At 45.9% G+C, this 24307-nt stretch overlaps 1 protein-coding gene across 3 annotated transcripts in view; it reads right to left on the reverse strand.

The window, feature by feature from the left end:
- The window catches only part of RBM20 (RNA binding motif protein 20), a 181401-nt gene that overhangs the window by 43716 nt on the left and 113378 nt on the right, over positions 1–24307 (reverse strand). The window contains exons 1-5 of one of the 3 annotated variants that reach the window (XM_044382112.3): positions 23595–23824; positions 5142–6228; positions 3658–3719; positions 1532–1626; positions 1030–1127 (exon numbers count right to left, since the gene is read on the reverse strand). In XM_044382112.3, coding sequence (XP_044238047.2) covers positions 1030–1127; positions 1532–1626; positions 3658–3719; positions 5142–6228; positions 23595–23620 — 1368 coding nt within the window. In that variant the 5' untranslated portion in view covers positions 23621–23824. Of the gene's footprint in view, positions 1–1029; positions 1128–1531; positions 1627–3657; positions 3720–5141; positions 6229–23594; positions 23825–24307 lie in introns of those variants that run through there. The other 2 variants (XM_026494094.4, XM_044382113.3) reach the window with 2 other exon arrangements.

Here is a 24307-nt window from a genome sequence, read left to right on the forward strand (position 1 = left end):
GCTGTCAGCCCAGAGCTCGTCTTGGCGCGCTTCTCCCATTAAACATCACACACAGACAGACACGAACAAATAGAAGTCTCCGCCCAGGCAGGCCTCCCCACTCACTCATCCCCCAGGGCCAAACACCTACACTTCTCAGCTTGCCCTCCCGAAACTTTGCATGAGCACCCTGGAGAAGCAGCGTGCGGGGGACAGCACCGGGAGGCCCCCCTCTCAGGCGCTGGTGCTCGCAGGTCGCAGGAGAAGAGAGAAAGAGGCTACAAACTGGAAGAAATACAGGCCTGGCCACAAACGCACGGACACGCACCCTCTAGCAGGGTCTGGCCACACTCATTTTGTTTTACAAGTCAGTTCTGGTTCTGCGTCTCCCACCTCCTTCCACGTGTTCTCAGGGGAGAAGGTGCCCGACAGCTTCAGGGGGAAGAGGCTACACGTGGTGGGCAAACCGCAAAACCAACAGGGAGAGGACACTGTCACGCTCAGTGGGAAAAGGAGGAATGAAGCTTTGGGGGACCGAAGAGCAGGTTGGAGAGAGAGGAAGGAAAACACAACCCAAAACAAAGGATTTCACAGAAGTGAATATTTCCCCAAAGGGCCAACAAATACCATGCCTGCACGGTCCTTACTTTCAAACACACTTTCTCTTTCTGGTTCAACTTTCAGAATTACCCACTCATAGGAAATAACCAACATGAATAAAATATCAAAAAGTCTTAAAAACACACACACATACAAAAGTTCAAACCTCCCCCCCCCCACTAAAGCAATGTTGAATGCTAGAAAATCTAAGCATGCTTTTGATTTTAATAACATACGCTAGTTTTTTTTTTATCTACGTGTTTCAATACTAGCTGAATTAAACAACTGTCTACCTCTGCCCAGGAGACACGTTTTCCTGCACAACACAAAGTCACATTGACGCCAGCTTCATCCCAGCCTCCTCTTGTGGACCTCTACACCCAGGCAGAGCAGGTGGTACGAATGCTTTGACGATGACAATGACAGTGGAGGAAATGCTTCTGTACTCACATTTGTCCCAGGGGAAGCTGAAGGAAATGCAGGGTTTGCCTGAGCGAATGACCTTGCTGGAATGGCCGCAAATGATGATCCAAGATTTGAGGCATAATCTAAATGATAAATTACACCAACTGTGTGAGATCCTAGTCATGCACTTTACCTTCAAAAGTCATTATTAGGATGTAAACAGGAAGAAAACAATGAAAATTTCCTCTTCATATATTGATTAGTGATTGGTGTGATTTTTACCCCTGGGCATGTTGATAACCAACAAAGCTTTATGTCCGTAAGAGCCTAGACAGTAGGCCAGTACATTCTAGTGTCTTGGGATCGGTTTGCTATATATATATATATATGTATATATATATATATATACACATATAGACAGAGTGGTGGGGGAGGAAGGATAGGGCACACCGGCAGAGAGCTTTAGTTATTAAAGACGTGACATAATAAGCCTTTGGAAGCTGGTTTCTGCTTCAAGCTGCTGACCTGAAGGGCCTTCCCTACTCACCTTCAGAGTTCCCAGCAGGGTTATAAATGGCTGTGCTGTTGGGAGAGGCACACAGCGTTCCCTCTGCCGAACCGAGTATACACCGGATACCAGCGCTGGAGAGGGGTGGAAAAGGGGAACCAGGAACTCAGTAAATTAAACAAAGAGTTACCATATGACCTAGAAATTCCACTCCTAGCCATCGGCCCAAAATAGCTGAAAATAGATGTTCAAATAAGAACTTGTACATGAATGCTCACAGTGCTATTCACAATAGCCAAAAGGTAAAAACCACCCAAATAGAGACCAAAGGATGAACAGATAAACAGAATGTGGTAAATACATACAATGGGATATTATTCAGGCATAAAAGGGTTGTATTTACTACAACATGGATGAACCCTGAAAATATTTGGCTAAGTGAAAAAAGTCAGTAATAAAAGGCCATATATTAAATGATTGCATTCTTATGAAATGTCCAGAAGAGGCAATTCCACAGAGATAGAAAGCAGATCAGTGGTTGCCGGGGACTACAAGGGAGGGGAAAAGGGAATGACTGCTTCATGGGTGTGGGGCTCGGGGTAATGAAAATGTTCAGGAACTCCACAGTGATAATATTTGCACAACCTTGTGAATCTGTTAAATACCACTCAATTGAAGACTTTGAAATGGCTAAAATGGGGGCATCTGCATGGCTCAGTTGGTTAAGCATCCAACTCTTGATTTCAGCTCAGGTCTTGATCTCAGGGTCGTGAGTTCAAGCCCCACATTGGGCTCCACGCTGGCTGTGGAGCATGCTTAAAAAAACAATAATAATAAATAAAATAAAATAAAAATATGAAACAAAATGGTTAAAACAGTGAATTTTAACACACACAAGAAAGAGCCAGAAAAGGGAGACCCTTATAAAATTATTTTTTTAGTTGGGATAAAATATATACAACACAAAATTCACCATCTTAACCATTTCTAAGTGTACAGTTCAGTGGCATTAAGCACATTTACCTTGTTGTGCAACCATCACCACCATCCATCTCCAGAATTCTTCATCTTGCAAAACTGAAGTTGCCCCCATTAAAAACAAACACCCCACTTCTCCATCCTTGAGCCCCTGGCAACCACCATTCTACTTTCTATCTCTGTGAGCCTGACTCTTCTGGCTACCTCCTGTAAGTGGAATCATCCAGTATTTGTCCTTTTGTGACTGGCGTACTTCACTGAGCACAATGTCCGCGAGGTTCGGCCATGTTGTCGCATGGGTCAGAGGTCCCTTTTCTAAGGCTACATAATATTCTAGTGCACGGATAGACCACATTTTGTTTATCTATCCATCTGTCAGTGGACATTTGGGTTGCTTCCATCCATTGGCTATTGCAAATAAGAAAGGGAAGCCTTTTTGATGTACTTTTTTCAAAACACTCAAGTCCAGTGTGCTGTTCACATCCTGGGCCGTATGCCCTCTTCTCTGCCTGGAGGACCCCAGCCCCCTGCTAACTGCTCTACCCTCAACCCACCCCTGCCTACTCTCGGCCCAGCAGCCATGGCCCCCCTTGGTGGAGCTAGAGGGCATCACTCCTCTGTTCAGCCCTCCGATACTCCAGTCACTCTCAAAGCAGAATGTAAGTCCTCGCAAGGAGCCCAGGAGCTCAGGATCTGGGCCTGAGAACCTCCCTGGGCTCCTCGCCCCAGCACTCTGCTCTCATCACACTCATGTTGCCTGAGCATCCCAGGACCACACCAGGGCCTTCAAACTTGCTGTCCCCTCTGCCCCGGGAGTGCCTGTCCTCCAGACAGCCACAGGCGCATTCCACTCCCTCCTGAGGTGTCCTCAGAGAGGCGCTTCCCCAGGCACCCTATTTAAAATGCAAAGGTCCAGCCTCCACGAGGGCACATGTATGCACGCACATGCTTCCTGCGGGACGCGGTTTTCTGCTTAGCATTTACCACCAGGGATGCTATGTAATTCACTTGTTTATTTTAGCATCTGCTTCCCGCCCCCCACGTTAAGTATAAGCTCCTTGAGGACAGGGACGTGGCCTGTTTTGTTCTCTGCTGCTTCCCCAGCACCTAAAACAGAACGTGCTGTACGTGCTCAGTGGGTATTTGCTGAGTGTCTGCATGCACCTGTCCTCCTGGCCGGCACTCACTTTTCAGAGAAGACCAGGCATTTCTGAGCATGTAGTTTCCCTTTCACATGCAGCTCCCAGTCCTAGACCAGAAGGAAAGGAAAAGTGACCGAAGTAGAACTGAGTCCATGAGAAGGAAAAGGGACGAGGGCAGGCTTCCCCATCAGGCCGGGGTGAGGGGTGGAAGGCTCGGAGCCCAGAGACCAGACCAACCCTGCCAACATCTCTCCATCCCAGGCTCCTCCCCACATCTGCCTTCCTGTCTGTCCAGTCCCCATGCCATTGACCAGACCCGCATATCCTGTACCCATCTTGGACAGGAGCCCAGAATCCCAAGCCAGAGTCCCTCCTCCCTTCTCAGGGCACCCTTGGTCCCATGACATCTCCCACTATTCACTCCCTCCCTCCTCCGCCAGAGAGACCCCACCCGTTTCTATGACTGATTTGGAAAAATCACTAGACTCACAGTGAGCTGCAAAGCTTAAGAAAGGCTTATGAGAGACAAAATCCACCATCGCCTCCCAGTGTCGGCCAGCCCCCGCCCCCACCCCCCCACCGAGGGGCAGGGATGAACTTGCGCGGTGTGACCCAAGCAGAGGTGAAGTACACTGCGGCGTGACTCCCACTACAGAGGGATCGCTGTGCTCTGCAGGAGGCCTGAGGGGAGAGAGGCTGCACAGACCAGTGCTTAAGCCGCACAGGTTCTGGGAGGGCCAGACCCACATTCAAAACTCCACTCTGCTACTCTCTAGCTATGGGGCCCTGGACAAGTCTTTTCCTCTCTCTGGGCCTCGGTTTCCTCATCTGCAAAATGGGATTAATAATAGTATCTACCTCACAGAGTTACTGCTGGCATATGGAAGGATTCAATACATGAGATGTTTTAGTTATTATTTGCTTTGGAGTATTTCACTGCACCATTAATACACTTGGGGGGATTTATCCTATAATAGACTTTTGCTTACAGGGGCCCAAACATTTCCTGCTGGGGAAAGGTGATGAGGCTCCACCTCTGTCTTGCAGATGGGAAACTGAGGCGCTCTAGAATGATGTGTCTAGGTCTCACCTGAGAAAGTCCTCTCTGGCCCTCATCCAAAATTGTGCCAGGGTTTTCCTCCCCTTCCATACTCAGTACGATGTACTATGGGCATGCCACAGAGGAAGAGCCATCCTCAAGGAGGCAGGAGACCAGTTCCTGAGTCCCTTCTCTGTCACACAGGTGGGGTCACCTGATCCCCCCCCCCCGCCTCGGCTGCAGCTTTCTCATCGATAAACATGGGTAAGAATCTGTTATTTGCCTTAAAGCAAGGGAGTGGCCCTGATACATTTCTGAAATGAATTTTGGTTCTAATATCTGTAATTTTGATCAAGGGTACTGATGGCATAATCATGCCACCAAGTCCCCAAATGGAACCGTTGCTAGCTTTTGAGTAGCAAGTGTTGGGTTGTAGTGGTAAGCCCCCCAGGCTCCAGCTGTGGCTCCCCGGCTGTCTTGGAGGACTCACCTTCAAATCAAACACCTTCTTGTCGCAGATGCTACAGACGTGTGGCAGGTGCAGGGGGGCCACACCATGAAAGTCATTCAGCTCGTGAGCCTGCAGGGGCCGCACGGACAGCATAGTCTGCTCCTCCTTGGCCCGCCGCCGGGCACTGCTGAAACCCTGTTTGCTGTTGTTTAGCCGACCCCCAAAGGAAGGAGGGGTCCTGTCTGGGGTGGGTTCCTCGGGGTCATATAGCTCATAGGGCTGGCTGGGGGGTGGAGGCCACAGGTTAGGGCCTGCTGTAAGATCAGGCTTGCTTTGGCCAGAGAATCCGTGGGGGCTCTCCCACTGGCTGTTTGGACCCTGCAGCAGTGGACCTACCTCTCCTTTCATGCCCCCGGCCTGCTCAGCCGCAAATCCACCTGCCACATGCGACCCTTGGGAGTTGGGTCCGTAGAAGTCCTTGGGAAAGGCAGCTTGGCCATCTTGCCCTGAGTGGCTGTAGTGCCCTTCATAGGTCACACTGCCCGTGGTAGAGGCCGTGGCTGGCAGGAAGCTGGGCTGACTGTCTGTTTCGGAGCCGTATGCCTGGCTGGCGTTGGCTTTGCCATACTCGTAGAATCCTGCTGCAGCAGGAGCAGGCCCGGTCTTGCCAATGCCCAAGATGACTGCTGGCTGGGCAGGGGTCTGAGGCATGACCCCACTGAAAGGATGCATCACCACGGTGTTGGGGGGTTGGCTGGGAAGGCTCACGGAGGGTCCTGGGCCTCGTGTCTGGCCGGGGGGTGAGAAGGCAATTGCATTCGAGGGAAACCGAGCACTGGGCATGGTCGCCGCGTGTTGGGGCACCCCAGTGTGGCTGTGGGGGCTGCTGATCACAGACGGATGCCTCAGCTGGTTGAAGAGAGGCTGGGACATGGCCACTTTGGAGAGGACTTGGTTCAGGACTGTGGCGGCCGCGGTGTTGTTGGTGACGGCCGTCTGCGCCAGCTTCAGCCGGTGGAGGGTGAGCTGGGCTTGCAGCTGAGCCAGCTGGAGGCTGGCAGGCGAAGGCAGCAGAGGGTTTGGGTTACTGACCGAGAACGGGTTCTTGTCCAGGAGCTTGGTGGCACTGCAGAAACACAAAAGTCTAGATGCACAGCGAGTTTTCACCCAGGGAGCAAGGACCTCTTTCTTCGCTTATCCGTGGCTCCCCATCTCCTATAAAACCCACCCACACAGACCCCACATTCAACTGACTCTGCAAAAAACCCATCCTCACGCATACACCAATTTGTTAAAACTCTGGTAGAAAAATTATTTTATGACAGAATGGTCAATCTCACTGGTAATCAGAGATACAAGCTAAAACCATTAGAAAAAAATTTTTCTCTAGCAAAATAGCAAAAAAGAAATTTTTTTTTTTTTTTTAGTAACAGCATTCAGTACTGATAAGATACAGTGGAGTGGACACAACGTTAGTGATAGTCTAAACTCGTGCAACTTTGTAAAAGATAGTCTGATAATACGCACTCATTACAGCCACACTCTTTGACCTAATAATTCAATTCTATTAATCTGTCCGAAGAAAATGAGCTAAAATGCAGACAAAACTTGATGCCCGAAGATGTTTAATAATACATTATTTAAGAGTCCAAAGTTGAAAATTACAAATTTCCAATAACATGGGTGAGGGGAAGGTTTAAACGAAGTAAATCATGATATATCTACATAATAAAATGCCAAGGAAGCATTTACTATTGATGTAAATTCCTCCTTTTTTATGTAAAATTTAAAACATTCAAAAAAGTGTACCCAACACCAAGGTTAAAATAGGAAACATTCCAACGTACTAAAATCCCCCTGGTCTCTAGTCTCCCCATCCACGTCCCCACCCCGTCATTGCCAACAGTAGATACGATCTTGAATTTGGTAAGGTCCTTGTTTACAACAACAACAAAAACAACAACAAATCAGTGACACGAGCAGAACCATATACTCTACATACTAAGCGAAAAAAAAGCAGGTTTCAAATTCGCATCCAGAGTAAATTATGTATATATTTGTGCCAAACACGGTTTCATTCCGATCCTCGTTTCACAGCCAAAAGCAACAGAAATGAAGCTCCCTTCAACCCACTCTCAAGCCCAACTAGCACAGGGAATGACCAAAACAAGTGCAGACTGCAGACGTCGTAGGCAGTGGTGGCTCTCATAGACGCCTACTGAGGCGATGGTCTGTCTGAGGCCTGCCTTTCATGTGAACTCTGTTGGTTGATTATGGTGTTTTCTTGACCAAAAACCAGGAGGCATGATCTGGAAAGGGGACAGACTTTCCCAGAAAGTCTGGATATGTGGTTACTATTGTCCGAGCTCTTTTGTAAGACCGTATTTTGGGGGTCTTCAACTCCCCTTCGGGGTAGTGGGTGTAATCAGGGAAATGTGTTTGGGATGTCGATGAACTGGAATTCGCAGGACATGTTAACGTTAATGGGAAGAACAGGACCATGCATTTGAAACTGGGATTACCACGGACAACCCAGGCTCTACCTTCAGCATGCCTATGGGAGTGTGGGGCAGACATTGCAAGGCTGGGACCCTTCAGACAAGGTCTCCACCGTCAGAGGTTCTGTACAGAATAAGTCTGATGAAACAAAGGACAGAGAGGCTGGGGTGGGCCCAGTGAGGAAAAAAGGGGAGACATGGAAAGTGTGTGGCATGTCACAGCTCTCCCACTTCGGAGATGCTTCTGCTTAGGCTGACACTTTGCATTGGTCTGAGAGAACAGTGGGAGGCAGGGAGGAGGTGTGCAGGTGGTAGAGAGGAAGGTGGGTAGGAGAGAGCCTAACATTTACGACAGGCGATGCTCCTGCGTGACCAGTGCTCAGCCTATGCCATCCCCTTTGATGGCTCCGTCAGTCCTATCGGGTAGAAAATGTTCACCCCATCTTTCAAGGCAAGAATCTAAAGCACAGAAAGAGGAGGTGACCTTATGAACACTCACTGTTGGTGAATATAGGTGTGGGATTCGAATCCCAGCCTGGCTTTGAAAAGAAGGGAAGGGGCAGAGGTGGTTCGGTATGCGGCTCCTCAGCCCTCCCTGAGCACACGTTCTCTTCACGGGCTGCTACACTGCTTTGTGTGAAGTGAGTTCTCGGAACATCAGCCACACCAACATTCGCATGTAAGTGCAAAATGCATTTCAGAGCCAGATAAAAATGATTTTGGTTTGGATTATTCTTTCCCATTCTGTGAGAAATCAAGAGTTTTCCATAAGTCACTAAAGAGACATTACCCTCACACAGTCAGCAGCCCTGCTGTGCTCCCAGGACAGAATGGTTTGGCTGTATTTTAGGATATTGGGGGGCTGGTTAAAGGTGGTTACAGAGCTCTCCTCCTCTGGGTCGTTGTACTGGTTACAGCCAAGCCTTAGTGTCCCAGTGTGGCCCAGGCACAAATCATGGCAGCAGCAGAGCTAGGGAAGTGCTAATTGTCTATGTAGGTGAGAATATGAAGAGAAAGGAGGATGGTCAAGAGTCTGATGATAGATTTCTACTTGTGTAGTATTAAGTAGCTGAGCTTTAGAAGAGCAATTAAGCTTAACTCAAAACCCTGCCCACACAGGGCCAACCCTTCCTACCAGGTTTGTCCACAACACAGCCTGTTCCCGCTAATAAGGCGATAATGAGGTGCCAACTTAGTTTCCATGACCAGGGTAAGACAAGGTTGGTTTTGTTTTTCCCAGAGAAGTCAGCTGTATTTTCTAAAACTGTGTTCTGGGCTGGAGGGAGCTCTTGCAGGAGATTCCCCTTCACCTCTGAAAGGACACGCGAGGAAAGCTGTCTTTCCAACTAGGAAAGCCAGCCTGGCTGGGTATTTGTAGGTCAGCCACGAGAAACTAGTGCCCTTCCGAGTGCAGCGTGGGTTACAGAAGTTTACCCATTCAGACGCAGCATGAAATGAAAAGACTCAGTAGATTTTCTTCCCAACTTCTGCTTTGCCTTGCAAATCCATATTGTCCCCAACCTTAACCAACTTTGAGTGAAAGTGATTTCACATGAATCATCAGAGCTAGGGACCTCTTTTGAACCAAAGATCCTTGAAAAGGAAGAGACACACCATCCTATTTTAAAAAGAAAGAGAAAGAGAAAGAGAGAAAGAGAGAAAGAGAGAAAGAAAGAGAGAAAGAAAGAGAGAAAGAAAGAAAGAAAGAAAGAAAGAAAGAAAGAAAGAAAGAAAGAAAGAAAGGGCCCTAAAATCTTTAGCCTGTAAGAATTAATAACCTAAAAGTCAGGTACATACAGCAATGATATTTTTATGTTTGGCCCAAACTGAGCCATACAGTGTGATATCCCTAGGGGTTAGAACTAATGTCGCCTTCTTATATTCCTGCCACCTCTGTTTGTCACTGTTACCTCACTTAGCACATCCTGCTTTGTGTTAAAAATGATTGCTGATGTACCTTTCTCCCTCTACTAGACATAAACTCCACAAGGGAATGGGGCATGGCGTGAGGATTCTCACATCATCCTGGCATGCTGCCTCGAACCTGGTAGTCATTTGGTAACTTCGGTGAACAGAAAGAAGGAGGAAGATAATGGATGTGGCTCATCAGAACCTGGTGACTTTAAGATGAGGACCCCTCATCTGAGAGCAGACATCTCTGTGGCTAAAAACCCTCGAACAATTCAAAAAGGAGAATCTAAATATACCCAGAAAGTAAATGGATTTTGCCACTGTATACAGCTTAAACCCCAACCACGTACAGAGTCACTTGTCTAGAAGAGTGTCTACCATTCCCCATTCCAAAGCAGGAGTTCCAACACATCCTTCTCCCTGCCCAAGTCTACATTTTGAAATTGAATGAATAATCCCTGTGGGTAGGCTGAATAACGACCCCCCCAAGATAATCTAATCCTAATCCCCAGAACCTGTAAATGTAACCTTACTTGGTAAAGAGGACTTTGCAGGTGTGATTAAATTAAGGATCTTGCGATGGAGAGATTATCCTAGATTATCTGGGTGGGCCCAATGTAATCACGAGAGTCCTTACAACATGGAGGCAGGAGAACCCGAATCAGAGAGAGAAGATAGGAGGACAGAAGCAGAGGTCTGAGACGAAAGCAAATGCAGTGTTGCTGGCTTTGAAGATGGAGGAAGGGGCCACAAGCCAAGGAAATGCAGGCGCTCTCTAGAAACTGGAAAAGGCAAGGAAATGAATTTCCCCTAAAGCCTCAAAAACAAACCAGCCCTGCTGACACCTTGCCTTTCGCTCAGCGAGACTGATTTTGGTTTTCTGACCTCCAGAGCTGTAAAATAAGAAAGTCCTATTGTCGTGAGCCACTCAATTTCTGGAAATAGGTTACAGAAACAATAGGAAACTAAAATAATCCAGCAAAAAAAATTAGATGCAAGAGAAGCTTCCACTCAGAGAGGCAGTGGTGGGTGTGGGGGTATTGGCTGGATCTTGTTGGTATAGACTCAGCGCCTGGGGGCCTAGAAAGCACAGACCTTCTGATTGGGTGTCCCAACACCCTCTGGGAACCTTGCCAGAAGCCAGCAAAAACCCAGAGGTCTCTTCCTTTTCAAAGTCAGCTTTCTTTAACCCAGCTGGATCAGTGACAACCTGGGAAAGCTTTGAATTGCAGACCCTCAGGCATCAAATCATCTTCCCATCCCCACAACAAGGAAAGAAAGTGACTTGCCCAGAGCCACATAGCTGGGTGGCAGCAAAAACCTTAATGAGAACCCAGATCATCCAAACCAGCTTCTAATGCCTGACAGAATAGCCTTGCCTCCCAAAGCCCAAACTAAGCCCCAGAACCACGTATTTCATCACCAAATTATCATCTCCACCCATACTTATCTCTCTGCTCTGTTCAGAGAGATACTGACTACCTTTGATAGGCAAGGCACGGCGGGAGCCCCAGGGAGGTGCAACATGCAGTCCCCTTCTGGAATCCCCACAACTCTGGAGGTGGTGGCAGGGATGCCCCCCTGTCTGGGGGGGGGAGGGGCAAAGTTCTCTGCACCTGCCGCCATTTCTTCTCCTAAAACTGTGCAGTGGCACGGTTTGCAGCCAAGTCGTGGAAGCATGGACTGGGGAGGAGGGCGTGCCGCGCAGGGAGTTCTGGAGCCCAGGCATCTGGCACGGAGCTGGAACAGCTTATCACTCAGCACAGCCACTGTGACTCACCCAGGCCCCTGCAAGGCTCGCTGCCCCTGGCGCTGCCGAGGTTGCTTTGATGAGCCATTAATTGTTACAAAGAACTCTCGGTGCCTAATTACATTAAAAACTTTGGTTCCCTGCTCGCTTAGACAGCATTTTTTAATTAAAGCAGCATTTCTCTCAAGAGTTTTAAAAATAAAATATAACATAAAGGAGAACTAGTTGCCGTTAGAATGCCGGGATATTTAGGAGATCCAGATGAAAACTGTTTCTAATGGTTTAATTCCGTAGTGTGGAAAGGATGTGCAACATATTGTATTCACCGGAGATCGAAACAGCTGTCTTGGCTTGAAAATGCTCATTATTTGTCCCAAAGCTCATTATTTGTCCCAAAGCTCTTTCATATTTTATTCTGAGTCTCAAGCAGGCTGCAATGATGGATTAGTACTTGGGCACAAGGAGTGAGGCAGTGTCCTTCCTTGGTTTGAGTCGGGCATGCTGGAAATGCAGCAAGATTTTTGTGATGTGACCCATCCTGTTCTGAAAGGAAGGGAGAGCACCCAAGACACAGGTCGGAGCTGTGCTCAGAAAGACTCCATCAAAGGGGCCAACAGGCATTCATGTGTTTGTTCATTTGGCCCACGCAGATTGAGCTTCTATAATGCACCAGGCAAAGCTGCTGGGTGGTGGGAACACAGAGATGAGCAAAGAGCAATCTTCCTGAGAGCACAGGGGAGCCAGATCAACCCAGAGGGCGATGAGGATGCCGACACCAGTAAGCAGACAGTAAGGCACGGGAGGGGATGGTTCAAGCCTCAGATGTCTCAGAGAAATGTAACCAATGAAAGAAAAGCCCGTCTCAAGGGCTGTCCCTGAACTCTGAACAAACACAAACATTCTGGATTTATTAACCCACCTACGGATGCAAGAATGCATCAGCTGTCGGTGAAAGGCAGCTGTAGGGTGAACTGTGGTCAGAGACCCAGGCTTCCCCCTCCCCCTTACTGGTTGTATGATGGGGAAATGTCACTTAGTTTTTCTGACACTCAGAATTTTCTCATCTCTCAAATGGAATAGTAACCTCCATCCAGTGTGACATGAGCCCAGCCAATCAGAGCCCCCTGGCCACAGTGATTGGCTCAGGGACGGACACTCCCTGACACTTTGTTGGAGCTACTGGGAGAGAGACATTCTTTTGTCCGGGGGTGCCTGGGTTGTTAACTGGTTGAATTTAAGCCACCACTTAAGGACAGCCTGCTTGAGAATAAAGCCAACCCCGCGGCACTGCCCAAGATAGCAGCACAGGCAGCTCCCGAATGACCTCCTAGGGATGCCTTGAACCAGTTTCCCCTGCATCTGCTTGGACATTTCTATACATGAATCAATGCATTTCCTTTATTTGCCTCATAAAAATAATAACAGTCATAAGAAAGCCAACCTACCTGAACCATCTGCTTCTAATTCAGGCGGGTCCCCTCCATGGCCCCACATGGACTCAAGAGTTCCCCGCCACTCCCCAGCTTCCTTGACAGACCCTAAGTCCCCAGCAGCTGGAGCTATCGCGTCACCGCAGGGGAGACTCAGGCAGTCCCTATGCTGTGACTCTCTGCTGACCAGAGACCCCTGCTTCTGGGAGGTTTGGGACACAGAATGCTCCCCCCTCCTTGGAGTAGGAGCCCCATATCCTGGTTACTAGGCAGGGTGTGAATGGGCTGCAGGAGTAAAGTCTCCCTCCATGGGCATGGGCTGCCTGACAACCTTTTCCAGGTGTGGAGATCCCGCTCTGGCCCCACAGGTGCTTCTGAGAGGAGGGGATGTAATGCCTTGTGGCCCTCACCAGGGGACAGTTTCTAACTAACACCATTTGTTCCTCAGCACCTAACAGGCCAGGTGGGTACACTAAGAACTGGCTTTATAAAACGCATTTGTTATTCCCCTGGGAGAAGAGGATCGTTATTAAAGATACAATGATTCTTAGTCTTCCTTCACTTGGAGGAAAGGACAGTACATAGCGAGTGACAATTGGGCTGTGGGCTGCCCTGTATGAACCGGTGGTGGGACTCAGGCATCGCGGGCTCTAGACCTAATTTGAGGCTTATCAGCTGTGTCGCAGTGGACAACAGACTCCACCTCTCTGAGCCTTGGTGTCCTCATCTATAAAAAGAGAAGTCACAATCTTTTCTAGGTTACATTATGAGGGTTGACGTGGGGTTAAGTAAATCGTTGTCGGATCCCTCTGCAAACTGTGAGGTGCTGCACAGAGGAATGTTCCGCTGTCCGGAACATTATTGGAAAGAGAACATTTCCTGTGATCACAACACACCCTTCCCTTTCTGAAAACATTTCTCCACAAAGTGATATTTGTCACTCAAGTCCTTGAAGGTAATCTCATTGCCACTAGGATTCAGGGTAGGATGAGTCAAAGTCAGTTCAGCCATCTTTATGGAGTACCAGCCATATCCATGTGGTTATGCTCTGCACCCCAGATGGGGTGGGGATGGGAAGGAGCACGGCCCAGAGGCTAAGGGCACAGGTTTCCGAGTTGGCATCAAAATGGCTGTGAATTCCAGTTTGCCACCTGTAGGCTGGGGATGGTGGCAAATACTTATCCTTCTCTCAGCCTCAGGGGTCCTCATCATTAAAGCAGGGATGGCTCTATCTAAGCTACAGGCTTTTCCTGAGGGTTAAATGACAGGGTGTACATAAATTGTTCTGCATGATTTCCAGCACACAGTAAGCATTCGCTGAGCAATGTAGCAGTGACCATTTCTACTACTAGTCTTTTTACAATTGTCATAACCATGACCATCACTATCACCATTACCATGACCATTACTATCACCCTTACCATCACCATCACTATTGCCATTACTATTACCATTACTATTACCATCACCATTAATATCACCATGGCCATCACCATCACTATCACCATTACTATTTACTATCACCAATACTATCACCATTGTTATTACAATTACCATCACTAGCACCATCACTGTTATATTACTATCTCCAATACCATCACCATTACCATCACTATTACCATTACTATCACTATTACTATCACCATCATCATCACCATCATCATTGTCAGCATAAGTGCAGATGGCAGATGAGCTCTGTGGGGCAGAGAGACAAATCTTCCTTAGAGACAGATAGGGATGGAAGAGGGAAACACAAAGAGATGTCAATATGGAGAGAAGGGCAGTAAAAATAAGGGTGGACACCTGCTGAAAGAGGAGAAAGCAGGAGTGCGGTTTGGGACTTGGGGGGAACAGAGAAAGTTACAAGGGCTGCTTGGTGACCTGGGTAAGTAGTCAGCAACAGACTTGAAGGGGGGTGCCTTCACAACCAGGGTGCAGCTGAAGTTCAGCAGTACGAACGCGTGTGGACTCACAGAAAGCTTTTCCCTGGTAACGCTCAGCCACCCAGAAGCAGAAGCCAAGAGCTACAGCCCAAAGCACCCAAGTGCCTAAGCCAACCCGAATGGTCACATTTTCACTTAAGCGCAATATCTTTCAAGACAACCCATCGGGAATTTAAATTCACTTCCAGTTCGACTCTGTTCCCTTTCTTGGCCAAGCAATGAAGGTGTCATTTCTTCTTAAGATATAAAATATAATCCAGGCAAGAGAGATCATGAACAGGGAAGAGAATGTTTTCCAGGTTTGGTCACACCTTCATCACTTGGTCAAATCAAATAAAATGCAATGGCTGGGGTTGGGTCATTGCTGAGTCCTGCCTTTCCCTTGTCTCCTGGGAGCTGAACTTCAACTCATCAATTCTTAACTCTACCGTAACACTCTGGGAAGCTAGGTCAGGATGTGAGCCACAGGGAACAGTCCCTGAAGGCCAGGTTACAAAGACGAAAATGATGATACCACAGTAATATCAGGGCTAAGGTTCAAACTCTGGCTAATTATCACAAATGTTAAGAACAGGAAGAGGCCTTAGAAACCACTTAAATTTAACCCACTCATTCTACAGAGGGGGGAGAAGGTGGAACCTCTTGAAGTTGGTATAATATGTGAATCACCCCAAGTCACACAGCTAGCTAGAGGAGAGCGGGGACTGGAGCCCACGTCTCTTCATCCCTCAGGCTAACGTAGCTGCCACTTGGGATGCAGCCCCATCAACATTCCTGCCAAGTCTTCTCCTTTGTGAGGAGAAGAGGGAGGCCACGCTTATTTCTTTGACAGTGCTATCTGCTTGGTGACAATACAGCTACTGGATTATCACTAGCGAGGCCTGTGTGAGTAATTTCAAGATCACTGGGTCAATGCTGGCATTATCCCATTAGCCCACGTGTGGGCTTTAGCCATGACATTACCATAGGGTGACTCATATCACCATGACACCTCTTGGAGGCATTCATAACAGCAATGAGAATCCTACCATCTCTTTTTTGTTGCGTGTTTTTTAGTTGAAATATTAATCAGTGTTTTCACTTCATTAGCTATTTGATTTCCAGGACAACCAGATGGGAAAGTAAGTCAGATAAGCCCGTTTCCAGTTTAGTTAAAAAGACTGAGACCAAGAAAGGTCTAATGAAACACCTGAAGGCATCCAGCCAATAAGGGACTTAAATGAGGGTCTTTTTACTATAAGGCCAGGATTCTACCCCCTGCTTACACATTCATTAAAGGGAACTTCTCAAACCACATTCCTGGCTCTATTTCTTTGGATGTGATTTGTTTTTCAGAGGTTTTGGTTTGTTTCTTTAAAGATACTTAAAATACAAAGCATTTTCCTTCATTCTGTGGTTTTTCTCCCAATTTGTCGCAGTATTTTATTTTTTTTCCAACTCTATGGTTTTTTTTTTAAGTTTTTTATTTATTTACGTAATCTCTGCACGTCACATGGGGCTTGAACTCACCAGCCCGAGACCATGCTCTTGCAGCTGAGCCAGCCAGGTGCCCCACCAGCTTTATTGAGACTAACGTTGTATAAGTTTAAGAGGTACAATGTAATGGTGAGATATATGTAGATATTATGAAATGATTGTCACAATAAGTTTGGTTAACAATCTAAGATGTGATTTTAAATAACACACTTGGTGTTATTAAAGGACCAGCCCTTTTTGGTCCAGTGTACTATTCCACCTTTGTTCAGTCAGAATAAGATTCTTTAAACCACAGGACATGCAGTCACCAAGGGGCAGCTAGCGGTTCTATAACTGACAAGAGAGGCCTGCCTTTCCCGCTGGAGTTATTAGAACCGCTCAAAATCTGCAAAAGAGATCTGATAATGCCACAAATGCAGGGCAAAGAACACACATTCTGTTAGCATCATAACAGGAAAGATTTACATAGAGATAGAATTAATGTCAACGTATCTACCAAGAACCATGTACTTGTTCTTTTTCTTTTCCTTCTTCTGTACCAATTTTCTTTCTGTAAAATACCCTTTATTTTATAAAACGAGGGGCACCAGGGCGGCTTAGTTGCATAAGTGTCTGACTCTTGATTTTGGCCCAGGTCATGATCTCAGCGTTGTGAGACTGAGCCTCAAGTCAGGCTCACACGCTGGGCGTGGAGCCTGCTTAAGACCCTCCCCTCTCCCTCTGCCTCCACTCGATCAATCAATCAATCAATCAATCAATCAAATATTGTATAAAACAATAGTACTGTCAGTGGTAACTTATTTTTAATCACATATCTTCTTGTTTTGAACTTTAAAACTAGAAAAATATGAAGACTATAACAAATCTTTACAAGTTCATTGCCTGCCCAACGCCCCAGATTAACAAATGCCATGATTATGGTCATTTTTGCCTCAGATATTTTTTTATATCAAGAAAACCCCACAAAACTATACAAAGTTGAAGTCCCCTTTGAGACTCTGCCCAATCTAATTCCTCCGTCTCTGTAGTGACACCGATGTGTGGTGTGTGTGTCTATTTATCTATAAATCTGTCTATCTGTATCTCTCTAAATATACAAAAAGTATAAAAGTAAGAAACTTTTCTATACCTGCATGGCTTATAAACCAGCATGTAGGACTGGTTTCAACAATATTTCTCCTAAGGAAAGAAATACATATTCCCTGTAGTTCCTTTTTTTTTTTTTTTTTTTTTTTGTAAGATTTTATTTATTTATTTGAGATAGAAAGAGAGCATGAGTTGGGGGAGGAGCAGAGGGAGAGGGAGAAGAAGACTCCCAGCTGAGCAGGGAGCCGGATGCGATGTGGGGGCTCGATCCCAGAACCCTGAGACCATGACCTGAGCCGCAGGCAGACGCTTCATGGCCTGAGCCACCCAGGTGCCCCTCTGTAGTTTCTTTTAACACACGGAGGACTGCAGGCAGGGTGGTGGTGTGAAAAAATTGCTGACCTAGAAATCAGAAGACCCAGGTGCTGCAGGCACTGCTTACTCCTTGTGGGACCGGAGGCTGGTCAGCTTCCTTTTTTCAGTAGAATGAGAAAGCTGGATAAAAGGATCTCCAAGATCTCTTCCACCTTTGAAATCTGATAAATCTCAGGTTTAATTTCCTCATCTGTCAAACGGAGATAATGTCTGCCCTTGCCAGCTGCTGTAAAGAGCAAACGTGATGGGGCAGTCACTCCGTAAGGCATGATGATGCTGCAGATAGAATCAGATAATATCGAATAATAATATACAAACATCATAAAATGAACATTACTTAATAATATATTATTCTTATTCATGTATTGTGTATTATATATTATTAATAATACATTACATGATTGATATGGAATAAATGTTGGAAAATAATATAATTTATTATTTATTGTTATTATTACTTTTCACAAATTAAGCTATTGTTAAGCTCCTGGAAATGCTTTTAAAGAGACTATTGTTATATATATGGCGTGGTTCAGATATACGTGTTGCTGGCCAGTCAGCATAAAATCATTTAATTTCTTCTGTCTTTGTTCTCTCAGGCAGTCAGTTAGCACAAGAGGCTCTCTTCACTCTATCCATGAGGATTTAGTGAACAAAATACTGAAAGCGCCTCATTACAAGATGTTCTCTACGAAGTCATTCCACAAGCCAAGGAGCCTTTCACAGTAAAATGAAGTTCAAATCCATTCAGGGCTGCAGTTGGTTTGCCTGAGACACAATTTTTCAGAAAATTCATGTTGGGCAGAATTTCACTGGTTTTGTGCAAGCTAAAATTGAAGGAGTTGGTTTGATTTCTGGGGTTAGGAGAGATCCTTCTGTTTTCTCAGTGATATAAGGTAGGGTGACCTCTCAACCAACAAACTTTTCTGGAGAACCTCAGTCTTTTGTGATGGAAAAACAAGTTGGTTGAAATATATATTTATAAACTGCTATACAAGTTCTCTCAGGCACCAAATGTTAATATTTACACATGCAAATGTAATATTTGGGGGTTCAGAGGCCCAACTGCCCTCGTGAAGGACAATGTGCACCCAAACATGAACACCTTTGCATATACTGTTCCTTCCCCCTGGACAACCTCCACCCTATTCCCCCTAGGGGGTACTTAAACATGCAGCTCAGATGGCACCTCCTCCAGGCAGTCTTCTCTGACTCCTGCCCCCATCCAGTCAGTGTGTGTCGTTGCTCCTTCTGTGACCCCCATAATGCCCTGCTGCTCCGTTAGCCTCAGGTATGCTCTTCTGGCTTCTACCACCCTTTCTCATGATTGTCTACTCAATTGCTCATCTGATGTCCTCGCTGCCCCATGATTATTTTGAAGGTAGGAATTACGTGTTCCATTGCATGTCACAGTACCCGGTACATGGTTGGGTGTGGAACCAGTAAACACCTGTATACATGCACGTCTGTTTCGTGTGTGTGTGTGGACTTAGTAGTCGTGTATCACATTCTCAGTCTGGTTTCCTGGCTAGATGTTCCATGTGTATGTTGCTACAAGGCTCTGAAGATGAAGCTCTGTAGAGAATGGGGATTAGGTTCGGTCTTTGAACACTGTCCAAATTATGTAAATACCACCAACCACATCAAGTATAAAATTCTAAAATATTCAACAAATAGACTTGTCGCCACATTTTTCCTTTTAACGAAATCTGAAAATGCGATTTTAGTGTGTGATCTGAGAAGATATAAGTGTCTAATCTGCATGATTCTGAGATAAAACACATGCTCTGAGAATGATCCCTGTGTTCTCTTGACTTTATTTTCAGTAGTTTATAGCACTGAAATTTTTCTGGTAAATGTACAGGGATGGTTTTAAAATTTAAGCCAATTTTAAATCAAAATAAAATTTTAGAATAATTTTTAAAAATTAGGATTCTCAGTCAACATAGCTGGTCTTTTCCCAGAGTTGCCTGACTATAAACCTAGACATTTTAACCAATGTGACTTAAGCCAAATACTGAGTCCATATGAAACTCAAGAGGCAATGTGAGGTAGTGGGGGGGGGCATAGCACTGTTTTGGTCATAAGTAGACCCACTTCTTAAACAGACTTTCCCACCAATAACTGTACAGCTCATTGTGGTCTGTTTACCCTGTAGATCTTAGTTTTCTCATCTGTGAAATGGAAGGGTGAGATGAGACAACATTTTTAAGGTTCCTTTATGCCATATGATTTGAGGATGGTGGGTGTTTTCTTAAAGCTGTTATTTATGGCACATGGAAAAGTTAAGATTATCTGGCCGAGGTATCATGATAGATTTCAGCCTTGGGAGGTGTGAGTTTCTAGCCTCTACCCCTCCTCCAGTTCTGGGTGACTTCAGAGAGAAGCATTTAACCTGCACTCCACAGACCTGTCTGTAAAATGACAAGGTGAAACGAGAGCAGTGGTTTTCAAGAGTTAGGTGGGCATCAGGAGAGCTTCTTAAAACACAGCTGCTGGGCTCACCCCCAGTGGCTGTATCAGGAGGTCTGGGCTGGGGCCTGAGAATTCGTATTTCTTTTCTTTTCTTTTTTTTTTTTTAATATTTTATTTATTTATTTATTTGACAGAGAGAGAGAGCCAGCGAGAGAGGGAACACAAGCAGGGGGAGTGGGAGAGGAAGAAGCAGGTTCATAGCGGAGGAGCCTGATGTGGGGCTCAATCCCATAACACTGGGATCACGCCCTGAGCCGAAGGCAGACGCTTAACCACTGTGCCACCCAGGTGTCTCGAGAATTCGTATTTCTAACAAATCCAGGTGATAAAGACACTGTGCTTTGAGAACCATTGAACTAGAATACCTCGAACCTACCTTGCTACCTTGTTATAGAGAATTTAGTAACAACTACATTTTTAGTAAGCCACTTCTATCTACGGGGCAACCAGTACACCAAGAAGGGCCTTCCTTTTTCATAAGGGTTTCAGACGCTGCAAAAATTACTTCAAGGGCACATGCAGCTACCCTTATACCGACCTTCCTTTAGGAGACTCAATCGATGGGGGTGCCCGGGTGGCTCAGTCAGTTAAGCGTCGGACTCTTGATTTCGGCTGAAGTCATGACCTCAGGGTTGTGGGACAGAGTCCCACGTTGGGCTCTGCACTAAGCAGGGAGCTGCTGGAGGTTCTCTCTCCCCCCACCCCCTGCCCCAGTTGTGCTCTCTCGTTCTCTCTCTAAAATAAATAAATAAATCTTTAAAAAAGAGAGAGAGAGGGAGAGTTTCAATAGATGTGTTCAACAATCTTTGGCCTCCTGGAATCAAAACACTCAAAGTTCACAAAACCTCAGGTAATCTAATTAGCTTGTTAATTGGCTTTATGTTATCAGGTTTGTTACACAGGAAGAAAGCATGGCTCCATTTACACTAGTTCACTAATGCAGAGAACAGAAGGATCAGGCTCCAGAAAGCCAAAAATTCTTCAGTCAAGCAACATTGTGAGAAAGTCCACCTTTCAAACTCACCTGAGGCAACAAACAAACAAAAAAAAGTTTTTGACAAATCATGTTTATCATTAAATTTCAAATGGTGGCATTGCAATCACCTGGGGTGTTTTTAAGATACTGATGCTTGGATCAGCTCTCCAGAGATTCTGATTCACCCTAGGCACTGGGATTTTTAATAGCTCCCCAGGAGAACTTTTGTGAAGCGAAGTCTGAGGCTTGCCAATCTATAAAGGAATAGAATCGATCTGTTCTTCATTACTTTGAGCCCCACAAGCCATTTTTGTCACTACAAGTAGCATGACCATTTGTCTTAAATTATACTTAAGAATAAACACAGAACTTTTTATAAACCCACAAAGAGTCACAAACACAATGGGCAATCAATTTTTCTTAGCTATGTACAGTCAAGCATCTTTAACACGGTTCGATAAATATTTTTTTGTGGCAAGACTTTCTCCACAGTGCACATCCAGTCTCTGCAGCAGAGAGCCAGATGATGAAGGCCGGGGGTGACTTTTGCTTTCTAAATCATAAGCACCTTGAAGACATCATCCACATCCTAAAATCTTTCAAATTCCTGAGTGTCTGTCTGGCTCAGTGCCGGGCAAATTAGAAGCACTGAACAAATACTCAACTCACTTGAATTTATGACTGTCTCTAAGCATATGGAAACGCAGACCTTAGCAGAGTATGCTCGGGGTTTCATTGTGAAATATGAGGTGTATGTTTCCTGTGTGTGTGTTGGGAATGTACACTGTCTAATTCTGTTAAACTCCTTAGAGCAAACGAGAATATTAAGGTTGCAACATTAGAAATATACCGAACAAGTATTTATTTGAGAAAGCATCCATTTCCCAAAGCGGATGGAGGTTTCTGGTGCCTTAAGACACATACTTTTCTGACTACAGATAACCAAACACAGGTGCCACCCAAGACAGAGAATATTATGTATAGGTTACTTCTGGCTTTTGTGTCTATGTTACACAGCTGTGGCCATATGAAAGCTACTGAAGAGAGCGGATAAAAGACAAAGAAACAGCAACAGTCAGACGTAGCCATCTTGGTTACATTTGCACGTGCCATTCTGGATATTTTCTCAGGTCACCACAAACTAAACCTGTGATTAAGACCCATGGAGACTGAGAACTGCCTTGGCTGAGCCAAGAAAGAATGGTTAAAACTCGATGGCTGACTTTCCTTTCACTCAAAACTGCTCTCCAGCACTTTCCTCTGCTACCCCATGCATTGCTAATCAGGAGCAGCCAACGCTGGACATGTACGCAGTCCTCTATGGTAAAATTGATTATTATATTACTATGGAAAATAAGGAAGTCATTTCGCTCGAAAGATCAAATTCCATGAAACTATACGTGGCAGCTGTTAGTGAATGCATGTGGGGGAGGGGCAAGTGTGTGAAAATCTCTACCCTTCGGTCTTCTGACATCTTTGCAAAGACGTGCAAAAAAGAAGGAAAAAAATGATTGCAACACATATAAGGCAGAAACCAATGGCAAAGCTACATGATGGATTTTTTTAAGGTTAAAAAATTCCCATGAGGTAAGACACATCACACACACCATTTTACACACCATTTTATGGGTATGGATTTGCTTTTACACACTTGTAAGAAGAAAACCAGTAGTCCTCTCCCGAATGTGTCAAAGCTGCTTTTAATTGCATCAGATAAAGAAACGAGGTGAGTCATGTTTGGTTGTGGGTGAGCCTGCTTACAGATCATCACATCATGTCCAAATACGTTCCCTGACCCTCACAACAGATGTTTATGTACTTGCTTGCTGGCTTGCTTGGGGACATTAAAATAGCTTTGTTCTGAAATTTAACTTAGAGATACTTAACGGTTGCAGAAGTGCATATCACGGCTCTTTCTGAGGTGCTTAGAAGCAACCTACAAGCACTGTTTCTTGGCAAAACACTCCGAGCTTCTGAATTCTAACACAGCACTCCCCTCCGGGTTCATGAACCGGACTCTGCCCTCAAAGGACAGACACAAGACACTCCAAAACGCCTTTAGGGTCGCTTTCCATCGCTGACAAATTCCAGCCATCAACACAAAACACCTCAGCCTTCAGAAACCCCTGTCACTCATAAGGTTTCAGGATTCCGAAAATGTCCCCTTCCATGCCCTCAGGTCTGGCGATAATGCAATCTGTCTTCCGGCGGCCACGCAACTTTTCTTTATAAAAGAGTTTAGTAGCCAGCGTAAAAAGAGCACCTAGACTTGCTGACATTGGGATCGCGGATTTCACTGGGGTCATGGGGAGCTGTTTTAGGTCACATGTTACCCTGCCGTTGTGAATCATTTCTTACAATTTTTTTTTTAAACAGGAGGGGGTGGGGATTCCGACAAAACGCCTACTCATGCACAGATGCTTAGCGCCAAGAACATGGTCAGAAGTGCCGCCTGGACTAGAGAATAAAAAGACAACCCTCGGCTTCCTTCTTGGGCTGGGGAAAGGTGGGATGGTGTCATGCAACCTTACCTTTCTGAAAAAGACCAAGGCGCCTGGTATTGAGCGCTCACCTGAGGTCAGCGAAGCCGGGAGTCATTTTGGGTGTTGCGTATGTGCCTCCCTAGAAAATTCCAATGACATTCTACCGGCTTTCCGCTTGCCAATCATGACAAGCGTCCACTTAAACTAACACGAGTCCGGGAAGGGGCAGAGGAGGGGGAAACGCAGGCGAGGGAGCGAGCGAAAGAGAAAGGGCGGCCCCAGTGCACCGCATACCCGGCTGGAAGGGGAGTCACATGCCGCCAGGAGCCATTCCTGCTGCATTACACATGCTGAGTTAAGTGGCAAACAATATCAGTCGATGTTTATGCCACATGTTCTCAGCCTCTTCACATATCAACACCCAAGCCAGCTCTGCACAGACAGGCCTCCTGAGAGCGCCTCTGAAGGACGGGGTCTTGTGTTAATCATGTAACCATTTTTAACAAAATTCCCAAAGCCTGCTGTCCCTGTTTACTTTCCTATTTTTCCCTGGTGGTAGTGGGAGTGATGCTGGTTTGTTTGTTTACTTGGGGTTTTTTTGTTTTTGTTTTTGTTTTTACTCTGGGTTTTCATGGGCAACAACCAGGTCCAAAAGGCGGCCAAAAGGACATTTGGCCATGTAGCCACATCAGACAGCACCTCACACTGACTCCCCGCCAGCAAACCTCCTGAACAGCTTGCCCCTTCTTGGTTTTATTTTTATGGAGCAGGCGATGGAGTGAGGTGACCCATCATTTCACCT

The sequence above is a fragment of the Ursus arctos genome, unplaced genomic scaffold (genome assembly GCF_023065955.2).
Source record: "Ursus arctos isolate Adak ecotype North America unplaced genomic scaffold, UrsArc2.0 scaffold_7, whole genome shotgun sequence".
In the NCBI taxonomy this organism is placed as follows: Eukaryota; Metazoa; Chordata; class Mammalia; order Carnivora; family Ursidae; genus Ursus; species Ursus arctos.